The following is a 17,575-nucleotide window of genomic DNA, read 5'->3' on the forward strand; positions in this document are numbered from 1 at the left end:
AGAAAATGAATAATTCATGCCTCAAAGCCACAAAAATTTCTTGAATTTGTTCTCCTATCCTTATGAAACCTAAACACCGATATTGATGAAGGCATCCTTTAACCACACACTGGCTAATAAACGTATAATTTGTAAACAATGTAAAATTTATATTTTATAATTTATGAATATATATATATATAAATATATATATATATATATATATAAAGACACTATGGTAAGTTTAATATAAATACAATTTTATTTTTTAAATTGGTTTCCCATGTCTCTTATGATTTCAAGTTTACATGGGACACTAGAATTGAATTGCACACCCATAAGTCATTAAATTCATTATTCATTTTTATACTTATCAATTATTTATGTTTACTCTATAACTGAATATTTGTACAAATGCTTGTAGTAATTTTTTTCATGCATAATGCGTGTGCACTAGCTAGTTAATTATGCACAAGAGTACATTCGATAATAATAATGCGGCTCAGTAGGCACTGCTCTACTATAAAGTCAAAGTGTCCATGTAATGATGGGTTGATGTGGCAGGGAGGGCAAGACCATATGTGGGTCTATATGGGGCTCACTCTCCCTGCTAAGGACTTGCCATGTCAACCCATGGCAGCACAGGGTCTATGTGGCGCTCACACCTTGCTTGCTCAGTGCTCGCCACATTAACCCATGACATCACAATCCATGACAAGCAGCATTTTCCATTTACCATACCATTTCCTTTCAGCTCCATTTTTTATCAGTAACCATTGCTTAATTTGCTGAGAGAGAGAGAGAGAGAGATTTACTTACGTTTGACAGTGAAACAATCCCAGTGGGAGGTTAAAATCCAAGAAAGAAAAAGGTACTAACAGCCAACAGTGAAATGAGACTGCATGTCAGATCGGGCAGTCACTGTTTTGAGTAGTACCAAAAAATAGACATCATATTGGCAACAACTGATGATGACTAGAGAAGTGCAAGACTAGCTAGTCTCTGTGTGCGTGTCCTGAACTTTGAAGGAACCTTTATGGATGGTGAGGCCAAGCAATTCCTTCGTTAAAATCCATCAGAATGTTTCAATTAACTAAATTGGTGGGGTGCCTATTACAGGAAATCCCACTTGAATCATCCCATCCGTGCAGTAAAACATTAGTCTTTATTCATACATGTACATATATTGCAAGATGTAGTAAGCTTTAGGCAAGCATCTGCTACGATATCTTTCTCTGGTGAGACTTCTCCTCATCCCGACCATCTTTGGAAGTTTCACCACCTTGCAGAAAATCAGAAGTACAGGCCATGCCAGGGGACTTCATTCTCCTACCTGCTGCATACATCATGCAGTGGGGACTGCCTATTTATTGTCAAATGTAAGCAGCAACCCGCTGGCCTTTCCTTGGATCTTGAGTACTGGTTTTTAGGGCATCCATTCATTTCAAATCCTTCAAATCAATTCCTCAATGTGTACAAAAAGGAAGCAGGCATTTATTTACTAATTATTAAATAGCAAAGGGATTCAACAGTAAAGGCGTACATTGAATAGCCACCAGTCCTCCCCACAATTTTCCTGTGAGAAAATCAGACCCAAAACATCTGAGTTGATGATTAACCCCAAAGCTAGCCCTTATCGGTTTATCCCCCACACATTATGTATTGCCCTTTTATGTATTTGGCCATTTCTCTTGAACTAATTTGTCGGCTGCGAAACAAGAATAAAATCCAACCATTGGGATCAATGTTTCAAAACATGGACAAAAAAATTCGTTGAAGCACAAATTTATAACCAGACTTTTTTTAATTCTGTTTCTTTCTTTTTTTTTCTTCTAGAGGCCATGTCCTAGGGGTGGTTGAGAGGATTGTGTTCAAGTTTTCATGAAGAATTTTGAAATTAATTGCAGCATATTAAGTAAAAGGAGTAGTTACCAGCCTAGCAGACTAGATGGCACATCTTCATAACTATCGATTTTCAACTTCTTCACCGGTTGGCGTGCATCACAGTATCAACTTGTTGATGAGATGGGCAGGGGGAGTGCACCAGCAGCTCATCAGGCCTGACAAGTTGTTGCCTATGCATGAAGATCCATCGTAATTTAATTTCTGCAAAACTGAATTCATTATCCCAAGCATCTAGTGGGCACTCTGCCTCATGACCTTTTAATTGGCCTGATTTTTTCACATGCAGTTCATATAATGGCCATAGCCATAATTCATAACAGAACTTAATGTAAACGTATATATGTTTACATTAAGTTCTGTTATGAATTATGGCCATCGTATATGTTCATCAATTCACGTTTTTCCATGTTCAAAAGCTCCATAACACTGTCATGATGGATTACAGATTGCTGTGGCTCCTTAAATGCAGATGCTATCCATACCTGGAGGCAGGTGTTAATCCCCCCATGAACACAATGTCACTCATACCGGTTGTAGTGGGGACCTATCATTCATTTAATAGCTTATCCATTCAAAGTTAACCTGGTTGAATTTTCGGGAAAAACTACATATTTGATAGTTCCAACTAGGTACCCAACTAGCTGGGTCAATAGGCCTGTTTAATAGCTAGGTCAACTTGATGATGGCTTTGTTGGAACCCATCAAGTCTTGCATAGTTAATGAACAGTATTCGAAAAAAGTTGTTTGCTTTCACCCTCCTGCAGGCTGCAGATAGAGATTTGCAATTATATGATTCAAATGGCACAGGAAGAGACCAACTTAACTCCCATAAATCAGTGGCCTATATGCATATACATATATATGCTTAAATACATATGTATATCTATAGACACACACACACACACACACACACATTATTTTTAGAAAAAGAAAACAAGGAAATAATGTCCTGGTTCAAATACATTATTCCATTTAAGGTTGCGCTGTCTTCTCAAACTCAAACAAAAGGGGTCTGGTAGAGAAAAACTATAAATCCTTGTTTAGCAGCAATTTCTGGAGTTTCATTCTGTATCGTAGAATAATTGAAGACAGTCACTCACCATAACTGGTTAATGCAGTGTTTGCATGCATGGTATAATGGTTTGTGCTTCTTGAGCATCACATTAAATTACGTCGTAAAAACAAGTTTTGACACCTTGTGGAGTCAAAAGTAGATGAAGATGAGAAATACACAAAAACTCAACGTTTTGTCTCACTTATTCAGTCCATGAATCGGATTCTATAAAGAATGCCTCAAACTGTCATTTGTTCAGTTGTTTCGCAATGCTAGCATCTTTCTGGGTTAATAAAGAAAGCTAACAGAGCAAATCTCTAGAAATCTAGAAATACACCTCTACAAACATCTAAAGGACCATTTCTTTCTTACCCTTTCCTCTTCTTAGAACTTAAAATGAAGTCATCATCATCATCACTCTCATAGATGATTCTTTTCTTTGCTTTGACATCACCATTCTTGGATGCCTGCTGCAGCTTTTGCGAAGTGTCAGGTTTACTGGGCAGCTTTGGAGATTTAATAGGAGTTCCCATCCGGAGTTCTTTTTGCCTCCTCTGCTTCCTCTCGTGTGCCTTTTTTGCCCTTTCAGGGGACAGGAGGCCATGTTCCATCAACCTGCAAACTGAAACTTGTTAACCTTTTCTCTTTACTCAAGATGATGAGCAAAATGATAAACTCACATATTTTCTAACAATAGAAAACTGACATATTTCCAGTATGGCAATTTGAGTATTCATATTTCCCATGTAATGAATGCCATTTTCCATGATTATTTTTCCTTTTGGGGCTTTATTGAATGAAATTAGTTTAAATGAGCTCTTAAGCCCTTTCTGCCATGTTATGCCATCCCCAACAAGGAGAGGAATAAGAGGCTCTATATTAAGGCTTGATATACATTGTTGCTTGGCAATCTAATAACTCAAGGGGTAGGATAGGGCGTAGGTCTTTTTTTTTTCTTTTCTTTTTTTCTTTAGCCTGACTGGCCAGTTGTGGGATGGTGCGGATGCGCACCATGTGAGGGAGCTAAGAAACTGCATTCTAAACAGTTCTATCCCATAGTCATGCTAGATCAAACATAGGCTAAGAACACTTGACAAAGCCTAGCCCATGAAACAAACAAACCCTTAGCTTGATAGATATCATTGGACCCAAGTACCCAACCTAATAGCTTGAACTTGCAGGTGAAGTGGCGACTTAGCACAACACAAATTCATGCATATCTGTCACTGTCTCAAACATATTAATTTTTTTATGGGCAAACAATGTAAAAAAGAAAATGTAAAATCCAATGCACAAGGTTACCACACCATTATGGTCTGGCGAGGGAAAGTGCTGAAAAATTAGTAAGGAAAAAACTCTGTAGGAAGAAACAAACAAACTAGGAGAGGGAAAGCACTATCCCAAGCTAGCCACAGGACAGTTGAAAAGGCAAAACAGCTAACATCAAGATAGCCCAAGAAATTATTACTAATACCCATCGGACCATTTTGTGGTCAACACCATTACAGGATCTAGGAGAAATAAGCAATTTACCAATGAAGGAACATCCAAAAAAAGACTGGGATTTCTTTCAATTAACCAAGGACCAGTACCCCCCACCAAACAATAAAATAAAATCAACAACCACCATGAAGTCCCCTTTAAAGTTCATCAAATTCCAAAACTTTCTAAGCCGATAAAACTGCAAGACAGCCTGGTTAAGAAACAAATTTGGTGCATTTCCACAGCATTCCTAGGCATCCAAAGCCCTCCATACGGGACCCAAGGCAGACTTTCTGCTGCAGAAGAAGCTCCCTAAGGAAACTAAATTTCTTGAATTCAGCACAGCTTTGGATGTGGAATTCAGAATAGACAGGACTGAGGATAGCTCGATTGACTATAACCTAATTTTAGGAAGGTCAAATTTTTAATCATAATAGCTGTGGAAATTAAAAAACAAAACACTACTTTCCTTCAATGCAATGCAAAAGTGGGTTCTGAAGACAAATGGCAGCGAAGTCCATAGAAAGAAGAAAGGCAGCCAAGTGCATACGGCTTCCTCCAATCGTGGCCTTACCCCTGGTCATTGGGATGTTTTCAGGACTCAACCCATTTAATCCAATTAGCTCTGTTGAAATACATGCCTAGAAGAAGAAAAGGGGGGAAAAAATAGACAAAATTCATAAGGTCCTCTGTTTTAAATATGCAGCAACCCAAAAAAAAGAAACTCATCTTGGCAAGTTGAAAAGATGGAATAATTACTCCTTAAAAATATCCCCAGAAAACCTACAAAGTAGACAAGAAGAGTGCTACAAGTGAAATTGAGGCTGAAGTAGGGATTTAAAACAAGAAGCTTAGCAGTAACTCTTGGAAGGACCACATAAACCCAGCTGAAATTTACATGTGTTCTCATCCAAATCATCTTTGAAAAAGGAAATCCCTGGAACCGCCCAGCGCTCCAACCATGCCAATCCTGACTTATAAGCTCCTCTGCTAAGAAATATTAACAGAACAAGCTTTTGGCCACATCATTATTGGGATACTGTCTTCCAGCATAGAGCCAAATCCCTGAAAGGACTCCAACCAAGACAGTCCTATAGCAGACTGACTTATAAGCTCCTCTGCCAAGAAATATTAACAGAACAAGCTTTTGGCCACATCATTATTGGGATACTGTCTTCCAGCATAGAGCCAAATCCCTGAAAGGACTCCAACCAAGACAGTCCTATAGCAGACTGATTCATCTTCCCATCACAGTGTTGTCTTAATACCCCTACTCATCATGAAATTGATAAAATCCAACATTGCCTTGGGGAAATAAATGCCCTCCATAGCTTCATCACTAATCTGAAACTCAATTTTTGAAGTAGTCAACTATCCTTATGCCTAAATCTCTATCCTAGTTTGTCTGCAACACATTGATGATTGTTTTTAAATGGAGCAATCCATAATTCTCCAAAATTATGGTAAGTGGCTTCTCTTTTGAAGTGGTCTTTTCCAGGAAATAAACTAGCAATGCAAGTTCGGAAACTCATACAACAAAAACATAATGTCACCAGTGCTATGACTCTTCAAAATAAAGGAGAAAAAGTCTTGGAGGTGCTTTCATAATATGCACAAAACAAATCATGGTTTGAGATGACCCAGAGAGTTGAGAACTATCATGTTTGTCTCACTACTGTCATCATCATCAGCATTATCATAATCAGAACACCCAGAGAGAGAGAGAGAGAGAGAGAGAGAGAGATGATATATAGACAAAGACACAAAGAAAGCACTTTAAATTTTCATTTCTAATATGTATCCATCTCTGTATATGTGAGAAATCCAGATTTCCAAAAATAAGCCTACTTATAGATCTTGTTAAAACCATTACAAAAAAGCAATATAAAAGCATTATATAACTTGTTATCCCATCAAGGGAACCTATTAAGACTCAAATTCAAAGAAATACTAAAATTAACAAAAGTTCTACATTTGTTTGTATGAAAGAAGAACATTACTAATCAACGAAATAGGAACTTCCCAAATTATTAAATCATATTATAAAGTAGTTATGGACTCCAGTTCATGGGCATTTTTTGAAATTAAGGTATTATGTCTTTGTTCACATAATTTGATTAGAAACTGAGTTTAGAAAAATGATAAAAATCAGAAGGAGAGTGACAAAAGTGCATTAACTGCAGTATTAAATTAAAAAATGGGGAACTAGATTTATAATTCTAGCTCTTTCTCTTCAAGTTCACATTATTTACAGTCTAACTTATGGTTTGAGAATTTAGACAATAAACCAACAGATGCTGGGCATTAATTCTGTCACTCTATTAGTACATTCTGGTCATTTTCAAAGAACTTAGAAGCATTCTTTTGTAGGAACTCAGTAGCTTTTAATCCATGCCATATCTTGCTTCTACATGTTCAGCTTTAATGCATCATTAACTGTAATGCTAGACAACCACAATATGGCATGCTGCCTTTTTGTCAGGTGTTGAGAGGACTTTCCTTGGCATTCAAAGTTTTTTATGCAAAAGGTTTAGGAAAAGAAAAGAATAATCTGGAAGTAAAGGGAAAACAATACTACATAATGAAAAATAGATGAAACAAAGTTCTCTAGGATTTCATCCATCTACAGCATCTTATCCTAGGCTCATAACTAGTGGATCTGGCAATAACCCTCTGCTACTCCACCCATTACCTTTTTTGTCAAAACATGTGGTTCACGGATGAGAATTTCCAATTTTCTCCCGACTGCTAAAATGTAATGTAACACCCAGCGTTCACGGATCTGGCAAAAACCCTCTACTACACCCATTACTTTTTTTGTCAAAACATGTGGTTCACAGATGAAAATTTCCAAGTGTCTCCCAACTACTAAAATGTAATGTAACACTCAATGTATAAGGCTCCCACATCATTGGAAGTCTGAAGAGGACAAGATGTACACAATCTTCCAGCTGTTAAAGTAACATTATTCTTTGCTCCAATTCAAGTAGTTCCATCAATGCAACAATTAGAAAACAAAGGGGACCAATTTCAAATGCTAAGATAATAATGATGATTTGATTTAATTTCTGTAAGAAATCAAAACATTCTCTGCATTAAAAGATAAGGTGAACAAAAGCTGTAAAAAGCTCCTACAAAATCTAAAATAAAATCACTTCATCTGATTAAAAAAAAAGGAGTTTGGAATGCCTATGAACCTATTGGACAACCAGACAACAAGACTGACCGCCTATATGCCACACAATGTCAAATTCTCTATCTTTTTATTCATCGATTTACAAAGGTATTGTACAAATATATAGAGAGAAATTAACAACCCTACCCTTGCCTATACAGATTGTATGGCTACAATCATGCTAAAAATCATGATACAGATTTCAGGAATAATAATCATGGTTAATCCCTTTATGGAAGGGATTTTACAGTTATGACAATTCCTATAATCTCTCTTATTGGTTTATTCCTATAATCTCTCTTATTTGTTTCTTAATTGACAACTCAAGCCAACACTCCCCCTCAAGTGGAAGCATCCAACTCTTCAATGCGCAACTTGTCTAGTGAGTTTTAGAAATTCTTGCTTGATATAGCCTTTGTAAGAATATCTGCCAATTGGTCTTCGGACTTCACGAATGGAAACCAAATTATTTTAGTTTCAAGATTTTCTTTGATAAAGTGTTTGTCAACCTCCACGTGTTTGGTATGATCATGCAAGATAGGATTGTGAGCAATGGCGATAGCAGCATTGTTATCACAAAAGAGGTCCATCTTGGAAGTAGGAGCAAACCGAATTTCAGTTAAAAGTATTTTGAGCCATAAAAGTTCACAAAGTCCCTTAGCCATTCCCACAATTCTACTTCGGCACTTGATAATGCCACCACCTTTTGCTTCTTATTTCTCCATGTAACAAGATTCCCCCTGAAAAACATGAAGTATCCTGAGGTGGATCTTATGTCTGTGGCGTTCCCTGCTCAATCTACGTCAGTATATAATCATTAACTCTAAGATGGTTATTTTTCAAAAACATAAGCCCTTTTTCCTAGAGAGTATTTTAAGTATCGTAAAATCCAGATCACTACTTCCATATGATCCTTGCTAGGTTAGTGCATGAATTGACTTACTACACTTACTGCGTAAGCAATATCTAGACGCGGTGTGAGAGGTAAATAAGTTTGCCAACTAATCTCAGGTACCTTCCTTTGTCCGTTGGCATTTGGCTTGGATATTCACCAAGCTTGTGGTTCTAAATGATTTGAGTGTCTACTAGCTTACAATCCAACATTCCAACCTCAGCTAGCAAATCTAATACATATTTTCGCTAGGAAAGAAATATACCTTGCCTTGATCTAGCAACCTCTATTCCCAGGAAATATTTAAGCCCTCCTTGATTTTTCATCTTGAACTTGGTCGCTAATTGTTTCTAAAGCTTAGCAATTTCCTCCGTATCATCCCCTATGGTGATTATCGACATATACAATTAAAACTGTTACCTTGCCCTATTGGTGCTTAAGAAATAATGTATGATCTGCATTACTTTGGCAAAAGCCATACTTCTTCATTGCTAGACTGAACTGTACAAACCATGCTTGAGGTGATTGTTTTAGTCCATATAGTGCTAGCTGCAATTTGCACACAACTTCAGCTTTTGAAGATGTTGTGTAACCTGGAGGAATATCCATATAAACTTCCTCTTCAAGATCACCATGGAGAAATGCATTCTTAACATCAAACTGACGCAGTGGCCAGTCCAAGTTGACTGCGAGAGATAACATGACTCTGACTGTGTTTAACTTGGCTACTAGCGAAAATGTTTCTTGATAATTTGCGCCATATGTCTGAGTGTATCCTTTTGCTACCAGCCTCACCTTGTATAGAGAAGACCCACTTACACCCGACTATTTTCTTTCCTTTGGGCAGTGGAACCAAGGTCCATGTTTGATTCTTTAGTGGTGCCCCCATGTCTTCCTCTATTGCTTGAGTCCACTTGGGATCCGTTAATGTTTTCATAAACTATACTGGGAATATGACATGTGAAAAGCTTATGTGCGAACGTCTTGAGAGGTTTAGGTAGCTTTTCGGTGGAGACATAGTCGGCAATTGGATACCTCGACCTCCTTTCCTCAAATTTCTGGAGAGTACCTATATGGTGGCTTGCCACGATTATGCCTGAAAGGTAAGATATACCCAGCAAAAGTATCGATGTTATTCATAAATGAGGGCGTAGTGGAATTTCTTATCTCGGGATATTCTCAGGAGATGGGTCTACAAGCACTGAGAGATGGGGGGATTCTGGTTCGTCTCCTGATGGTGTAGGCTCAATTGCTGAATGCCCTCCAAAGGGTATGTCCGACCTTGAAGATGTATCCATTGATTCCTCGCTAATTATTGGTGTGTCATTCCAATCTTTAAGCCATTCAAAACTCAGCCAATTCAACTATTCATTCAGTGTCTCCCCCTGAAGGGAAAAATTGGATGCGGAAGAAGGATAGATTAGTTCGTACTCCATAAAGGTGACATCCATAGTCACATAGGTTCGCTTGGTAGCAGGGTCATAGCAATTGTAGCCTTTTTTATGCGCGGCATAGCACAAGAAGAGGCACCGAAGAGCACATGGGTCAAGTTTGGTGCCCTGGTTCTTAGAGAGGTGCACATACACCACACACCCAAATATGCAAGTAGGGAGCATAAAGGTCGTCGTAGGTAGGGGGACCGAGACTAATAGGGACAGGAGTGGAGTCTTAAAATTTAAGATTTTTTGTGGAAATCGGTTGATTAAATGCATGGTAGTGGTAACAACATCAGGCCAATGTTGTGCGGGGACATGAGCACCTAAGAGGAGAGCCCGTGCAATTTCAAGAAGATGTCGATTCTTCCGTTTAGCAACCCTATTTTGCTAAAGGGTCTGGGGACATGAGGTCTCGTGGATAAGACCAAGATGTTGAAAGTAGGAAGGAAAATGGTGATTAACATATTCACCACCATTGTTGGAGTGGAGAATCCGAATCTTAGCTGAAAACTAAGTCTAAACCATAACATGAAATGAATGGAAAACACAAAACACTTCATTCGTATGTTTCATCAAATATAGCCAAGTCATTCAAGTGCAGTCATCAACACATATCATGAACCAACGTACACCAAAGACAGTGGATACAGGGGAGGGTCCCCATACATCAGAATGAATTAAAGCAAATGGTGTATCACTTTTATTCATGCTTAATGGATAAGTAGCACAAATACTTTTGGCTAAAATGCAAGTATCATATTTAAATTCAGAAATATCCATGTTGGAGAATACATCAGGAAGCAAATTTCATAGATAACCGAATGACGGATGTCCCAAACGAGTATAGTGTTGGATAAATGAATAGAGGGTAATAGGGTCACAGATCCGGCCCCTGTGACAAGTGAGACCACTCCATTAGCATTCGCAATGCTTGTGTGCCTTGGAGATAAGCAGCGGGAGAAATCCGCGAGATCAAAAGTCATATGATCCGTGGCCTTAGAGTCGAGGAGCCAAGCACCATTGTTCACATCGCAGCGATGACAAAGTAAGGCATGACCAAGGTTACCTCGACCCGTTGGAGAATAGACTTGAGAGGTATCGCCACCATCAAAATAGGTAGTAGCAACAGAATGTCAAACCATTTTGGCTGTGGGAAATCTAATGAAATTGTCGATTAACTCCGAATCCATGGAGTTCATCAGCTAGCCTTTGACAATGACGTTGTCAATGTGCCACTTGCGGAAGAACGGGTGGTTGGTTGGAGATGGCGAAGGTAACTTTCCGTTGATATAGCCCAACTTGTCTTTGCTGGAGATGTACATATCGACAACTTGGGACCATAAAGCATAGTTGGAACCATCCAACTTGATGCAAATCAGGACAGCCGCAGGTTCAGGAGGCATGGTCGGGGCTTGAGCTTTGGATAGTGCTTCGGCCATCTTGGTGGTAAATAATTCAGAGAGGAGCGTATTAGGATTGGTGGTAGAGTCATCGGACTTCATCAGAATTTCATTGTCGTCTCCCATATGAAAAGGGATCAGACAGAAGGAGGCGCTATGGGCTAGGAGTCGACGTGAACCGAGAGCCAGATATCATGTGGCTCTAATACCATGTCAAATTCTCTATCTTTTTATTTCATCGATTTAGAGAGGTATTGTACAAATATATAGAGACAGATTAACAACCCTATCCTTGGCTATACAGATTTTATGGCTATAATCATGCTAAAAATCATGATACAGATTTTTAGGAATTATAATCATGGTTAATCCCTTGATGGAAGGGATTTTGCAGTTATGACAATTCTTATAACCTCTCTGATTGATTTATTCCTATAATCTCTTTGATTTGTTTCTTAATTGACAACTTATGCCAACACATAACATGTTAAATGTATTATTTGTTTTGCAGATGGAGATGATTTTGTTAAGATGAAAAAGATCATAGGCCTTGTACATGCTAAGCACACAATTCCTATGGCCCAAAGAAAAAGCCACACCACTAACTTGAATATGATCATAGCCCATTAAAGAAACTCAAACTATATACATTCAGATTTTAAGGGAAGAGAATTTCATTACATTAAAAATCATTCCATTTCTCTCTTCCCAAACACACCAACAAAGAGCAAAGTGAAGCAATCCTCTAAATCATACCAGCACCCTCTCTATTTGCCATATGAACCAACTCACAGAGGAACTCAAATGAAGCATACCTCAAAACTAAAGGAGGGAAATAATCAAATTCTAGAGTTCACAAGCCACTTTAGTACAGAAGACAATAGATTCACTTTTCTCTTCATGCCCAAAGCATCAATTCAAAACAGTTCATTTTATGGTGATGAAATGATCCAATGCAATAAACATGACTGCAAATTTAAGGATCAGCTTCTGTTGAGAAATTCCAATGCACCTAGGAGCTCAGCTTGCTTTGAGACTAGCAACGTGAGCTAACCCAAATCCAATCTAATAAGAGACAGATTCTTACACATAACAATGCCACAAAATAATTTGCAATATGTACTAATGTATTTAATATGTAAGATATTACTGGCTTTTATACATAAACTTCAGAAAATTTTGATGTAAATTACTTTGCTCATCACATATCATTGTTAACAGTAATGGTTAATAAAAAAAATTATCCAAATTGGCTTCAAACATTGACTTTACAACAGTTGATTATATGACTCATCATTTTTTTAACTATTGCACATTTTCTAAGCATCTTATTAGTTCTTAGTTTGCAAACCACACTTTTATGTTATGATGATTTTCTACTTGTTAGTTGCAATTGTAAAAAAAGGGAGTTAAAAAGAAAAAAAAAAAGTTCATACGTCAACATAAACATTTAATTGTTCACCCAAACCAATAACCCAACTAGCCCATTAGATTAATCAAGCCAAATCTTTGGATGAGAACTCTGAGCTTGAGTTTGGGCTGTGTTAGGCATGGGCAGCATCTTTTGTCCCCATGGTTAGAACTAGGGTTGGCACCCCTTCTGACCAAGCCAATCTGATTTGCAACCTAGAATTCAAGTTGAAGCACACTAGTCTTCTAAAGCATAATTATCAAACTCAGAAGCAGAAACATCAATGCACGGGGAAAAAAATGTTGGATACATGTTCCAAGTAAAAACCATGCAAAAAAAGACACCTCATAGCCACAAAACAGGAACTAAATAAGACTTGAACTTGAAGCCCCCAGCTTTGCAAACTCATTAAATTCAATTTAAGCATGGTGTCCTTCAAGTCTCTTTTAACTTGAACATTATACAGAATTTCAAAAGAGACTCCAATCCCCAATCCTAGGGAAGGCCCCATGCGCATCTCATCCCCTCTTTATCTAATACAGTTTGTCATTAAAACTCTCGTATCAGCTGCAATATAACTCCTCAAGTCTCAAACACTTTGACAAGCAAAAAGGGGTCACTAACATTTCCTTTTAAATAGTTTCAACACACCAAATGTCATTCTACAATAAGAGGAGCTAAATAAAACTTGAACTTGAAGTCCCCAGCATTGCGAACTCTTTAAATTCAATTAAACCATGGTATATGTCAAGTCTCTCTTAACTTGACATTATATTGAATTTCAAGAGGGACGCCGATTCTGGTCATGGGGAAGGCCCCACACACATTGCATCCCCTCTCTAACTAATGCAGTTTGTCACTGAAAGCTTTTGAATCAACTGCAATATAGTTTCTCATGACTAACACTTCGCCAAGTAGAAAAAGGTCACTAACATTTCCTTTAAAATAGTGTCAACACACCAAATTCATTCCAAAAACACATTTGTTGAGCCCACCAGATAACCTACTCCCATGGTTTGCAAACACTCATTATGCCTTTTTGTACCATTTCATCATAAGGGTCACTCATCACCATCACTATCAAAACTTAAATACTTCCATAAGACCATTATCCTCTACAATAATGTACCCAAAAATGATTATTCCCAGCAATTTTCACCAACAATGCTGGGGAAAAAAAAAAGAAGAATGTCTCGATCAACAGGATTATGGGGTTTTCCCTTTATAAAGCAATGCCACCCAAAAGGATCATCGCATAACTAAACAGAGACTTTGGAAGATCCCATCAAGGTGATAGAAGAAACTTGTGAAAGATATATATTGGAATGATTGCAAGACTACATCCATCATATCGTTCACTCCTACCAAATCTAAGAATGCTGAGGTGAAGGATTCAATTCAATCACAACGATATTCTTTACTAATAATCTTGCAACCATGAAATCACTGAACATATACGAACTTCGTCACACACCTAGCCTAATGCCATCATCATTTCAACCAAAGACATCCCATGGAACTCACTTTCCAAGTTCTGAAAAAGGAAAAGGACAAAGAACCATACATGCACATTTCCTATTCCCACAACTATTGTATCATATTACAATGTTCCCTAGCCATTACATGCCCCATGCTCTCAAATCTCAATCAACATACAGCAAACTCCACAAGCTCCCGATAGTGATATTCAACATATCATTAGTTCCTGTAAAGTCATCAGATCCGCCATCTAACCCTCCCTTATTGTTGTCAAAACAATTATTAACTATAGATCTTCTTTAATAAGATGGAAGATATATTTATAATAAGAGAGTAGCTCCAGATAAAAGTTATACTCCCACCAAGCACAAACAAAATGAAAAAAAGAGAACCCAATAAGAGTAAACATTCAACTGATTTAAGATGATAATCTATGACACTGATTAAGAAGGTAATTCAAACGACAAAATATGTTCTACAAGCCTAATTACAGTTAACCACTAAAAGTTTTGAGGGGAGGATACCATAACATGACAAACAAACACACACACATGGGAGAGAGAGAGAGAGAGAGAGAGAGAGAGAGAGAGAGAGAGAGAGAGAGAGAGAGAGAGAATGAGAGAGAGAGAAAGGGAGAGAAAGTTAGGAATGGGGGAATTCTTCAACTTCAGCACTCAATTTAAATGTAATTTTCTCTGTTTATGTTTGTAAGAAATGACAACTGTCTCAAGGACAACTAAGGCGCTTCGCTGTACAAAAGACATAGCTTAGAAAAACTCAAGGCATGCATCTAGCCCAACAAGTCCTTTACCACCAACATCAACTCAAGACCATCAATCCAACATTACAAACCAAAGGCCAGAAGCATAATGTTTCTCCTACCTTTGCAATCTATTCTGCCAGTAGTAGCACCAAGAATTAAATGGCTCCAAAGGCTGAGCCTCTTTCCCAATAAACATAGCATCAAAAGAGCATATTGCCAAGGTACAACAACTGTGCAACAATTTCCCAAGTTTCCAAAAATTCATGTGCACTTAAATTGTGCAATTAACAATCTGGTCATTACCTTAATTCCCCAACCATTCTTACATAGCCATACTGTCAGAAAGGTAACACTAGACATACAACCTAAATACTGAGGCAATGCCCAGCTATAAGCACATTTACAGCCTAACCACCCACCCACGTAACCTTAAAATAAACCAGGCTCTCGCCTCTCAAGCATTAAACAAAACATTAATTGGTCCGATAGTTGAAGAATTTACTTTTAATAGGTAATTACCCTTGCGGCCTTGCCTTTTATTTCTGTCATGATAGTGCGCACTAGCATCTATCAAAGATGTCATGATTTGTGAATAACATTGGAAGGGACATAATTTAAAAAATCCTGAAATAGGAAGAAACAAGATAAAAGGATAATCTATTCCCTATGCTTTAATAATTGAATGAAGCATAGAAAACAATATGAGGATGATGTCCTCCCTACAATCCAATTAATAAGCAAGGCAAGGAAATCAAAGCAAAACTCAGTACACCCTAGACATTAACACATTTAAGGAAGATAGCTAAGCTTTCAATATGATAAAAAAAAAAAGAGTGCCAATGAAAATAATTGGAAGAACTCACCAAAATTCTGCCATTTCACTTGATGGTATCTGCTTTGACAGCGATTCATAAAATATTCTTAGGGGTTCTCTCTATCAATAAAAACAAAATACGATAATAAGTAATAAATGAGACAAAGTCCTTGAATTAATAACTGAGTGCAGATGATGCTATGGTCGAAAACCTCTTCTGGAGGGTCATATCTCTGCCCAGGCAAACCGAAAACTTTCCTCTCTCTCTTTTTAACAGTTTTTGTTGTGGTGCTTTTTGATGAACTAGTTGTCGTGGTTTTTGATGAACTCGTTGTCGTGATTTTTGATGAACCCATCGCTGATGTTTTTGTTTTCACCTTCACATGTCACATTGAACTCATCACATTTATTAAAAAGACAAAAACAGAAACAAAAAAAAAAAAAAAGCAAACAAAGAAACAAACAAAACAAATATATGGATGCATACAAACACCCAGACACATGGAATTTTAGTGAAGAGTGTGAGTACAAGCCCAAGGGGCAGCCCTCGAATCCCCCATTTTTAGATGCCTAAAATCCGACATTGACACATTTACCACATAGAACCCGATTCATGGCAACTTTTTCTACATTCAGTTTCATTATAATTTTTCTGCATTCCAAATCATTGAAAAAATTCAATTCATCACGAAATCTTGGAATCAATTTGGTCAGAAATTGGAAACACAAGCCCAACTCATTGAAATAAACTAAGTAATCAATTGGAAAAATCAAAGCCGTTCAGAAACTCACCCATCTCATCAGAAACAAGACAACAGCATAGAAATCACACACCCAAATCACACAACGCATTAAAATTAGAATTTATAGATACATATATACACACACATATATATAATTCACAAACTCACCTATCTCAATCACCTATTTGTAGGAAATCCAAGAAGCGAATTTAGACACATACCCAGATCAACCATGAAAGTAACAATTCCAAATTTTTAACAAAAATAAAACTATAATTAAAAGTGGGAAAAAAAACTCTGCAGAACAAGAAAATCGGAATGAGTTTCAGATGGGTACCTCTGATTTGGTAAGAGAGGACCCAGATTTATGCTTTGTATCGAGAGGCTGTTTGCTCGAGGTCTCAATCTTCTTCTTGTTGACGGAGGAATCAACCTTGGACTTCAAAGACCCATCTTGGGGCCTCTCCTTCACCGCGCTGCCTTTGATCACTGCAGCCATGTAAGTCTTGTCTCCCTCGCTGCTCTGCCTCCGATCAGATCAACCCCTTGCCTTCCTTCTGTCCGAACCTGAACACTATCTCATTGAACGTGCATCTTCAGCTCCCTCTTCTGTTGCCCCTTGCTTGAAACAATACGTAAAAACAAAAACAAAAATAAATCTGTAAAAGTATAAATAATATATTAAATTATGAACATAAATAAATAAATAGAAGCATTTATTGGATAATGTTTTTTTATTTTTTAGTAAAAAATAATTAATGATTTATTGTTTAACTGCTTCCAACCTTGTCCAACAGCGTGTGCAATCCGATGGGACGCTCTCTTAGATTACACCTTACAGCATGTGATTGGAGCATAATGCACAAAGACCAGTTTGCCCTTTCCAATATAGTTGTTAGTACGGGCGTGCGTATCTGCTGGCCTTGGAGGGGCAAAAGAGTCATAAAGAAGGCCGTACTAAAAATTCTGATGATTTTCAGAAACTTTAAAGAAGCAAGAAGTATTCTGATCGGACGTTTGGCAGCGCGACAGCTTAGTTTTA

General features: G+C 37.6%; 1 protein-coding gene across 3 annotated transcripts; it reads right to left on the reverse strand.

Moving 5' to 3' along the window:
• Nucleotides 1-1,040: 1,040 nt before the first annotated feature.
• On the reverse strand, nucleotides 1,041-17,328 carry LOC131151860 (uncharacterized). Of its 3 annotated transcripts, none has more exons than XM_058103314.1 (6): nucleotides 16,871-17,328; nucleotides 16,003-16,167; nucleotides 15,840-15,910; nucleotides 3,311-3,553; nucleotides 1,912-2,039; nucleotides 1,041-1,398 (listed from the first exon to the last, which is right to left on the reverse strand). In XM_058103314.1, exons 1-5 carry the CDS (start codon nucleotides 17,030-17,032, stop codon nucleotides 1,964-1,966), a joined length of 717 nt encoding a protein of 238 aa, XP_057959297.1. In that variant the 5' UTR covers nucleotides 17,033-17,328; the 3' UTR covers nucleotides 1,041-1,398; nucleotides 1,912-1,963. The 3 variants fall into 3 exon arrangements, with proteins under 3 accessions (XP_057959297.1, XP_057959296.1, XP_057959295.1); XM_058103313.1 differs by having other exon boundaries at nucleotides 1,041-1,555; XM_058103312.1 differs by having other exon boundaries at nucleotides 1,041-1,687; nucleotides 1,912-2,054.
• Nucleotides 17,329-17,575: the final 247 nt, after the last annotated feature.

This window comes from Malania oleifera, chromosome 3 (genome assembly GCF_029873635.1).
Source record: "Malania oleifera isolate guangnan ecotype guangnan chromosome 3, ASM2987363v1, whole genome shotgun sequence".
Lineage (NCBI taxonomy): Eukaryota > Viridiplantae > Streptophyta > Magnoliopsida > Santalales > Ximeniaceae > Malania > Malania oleifera.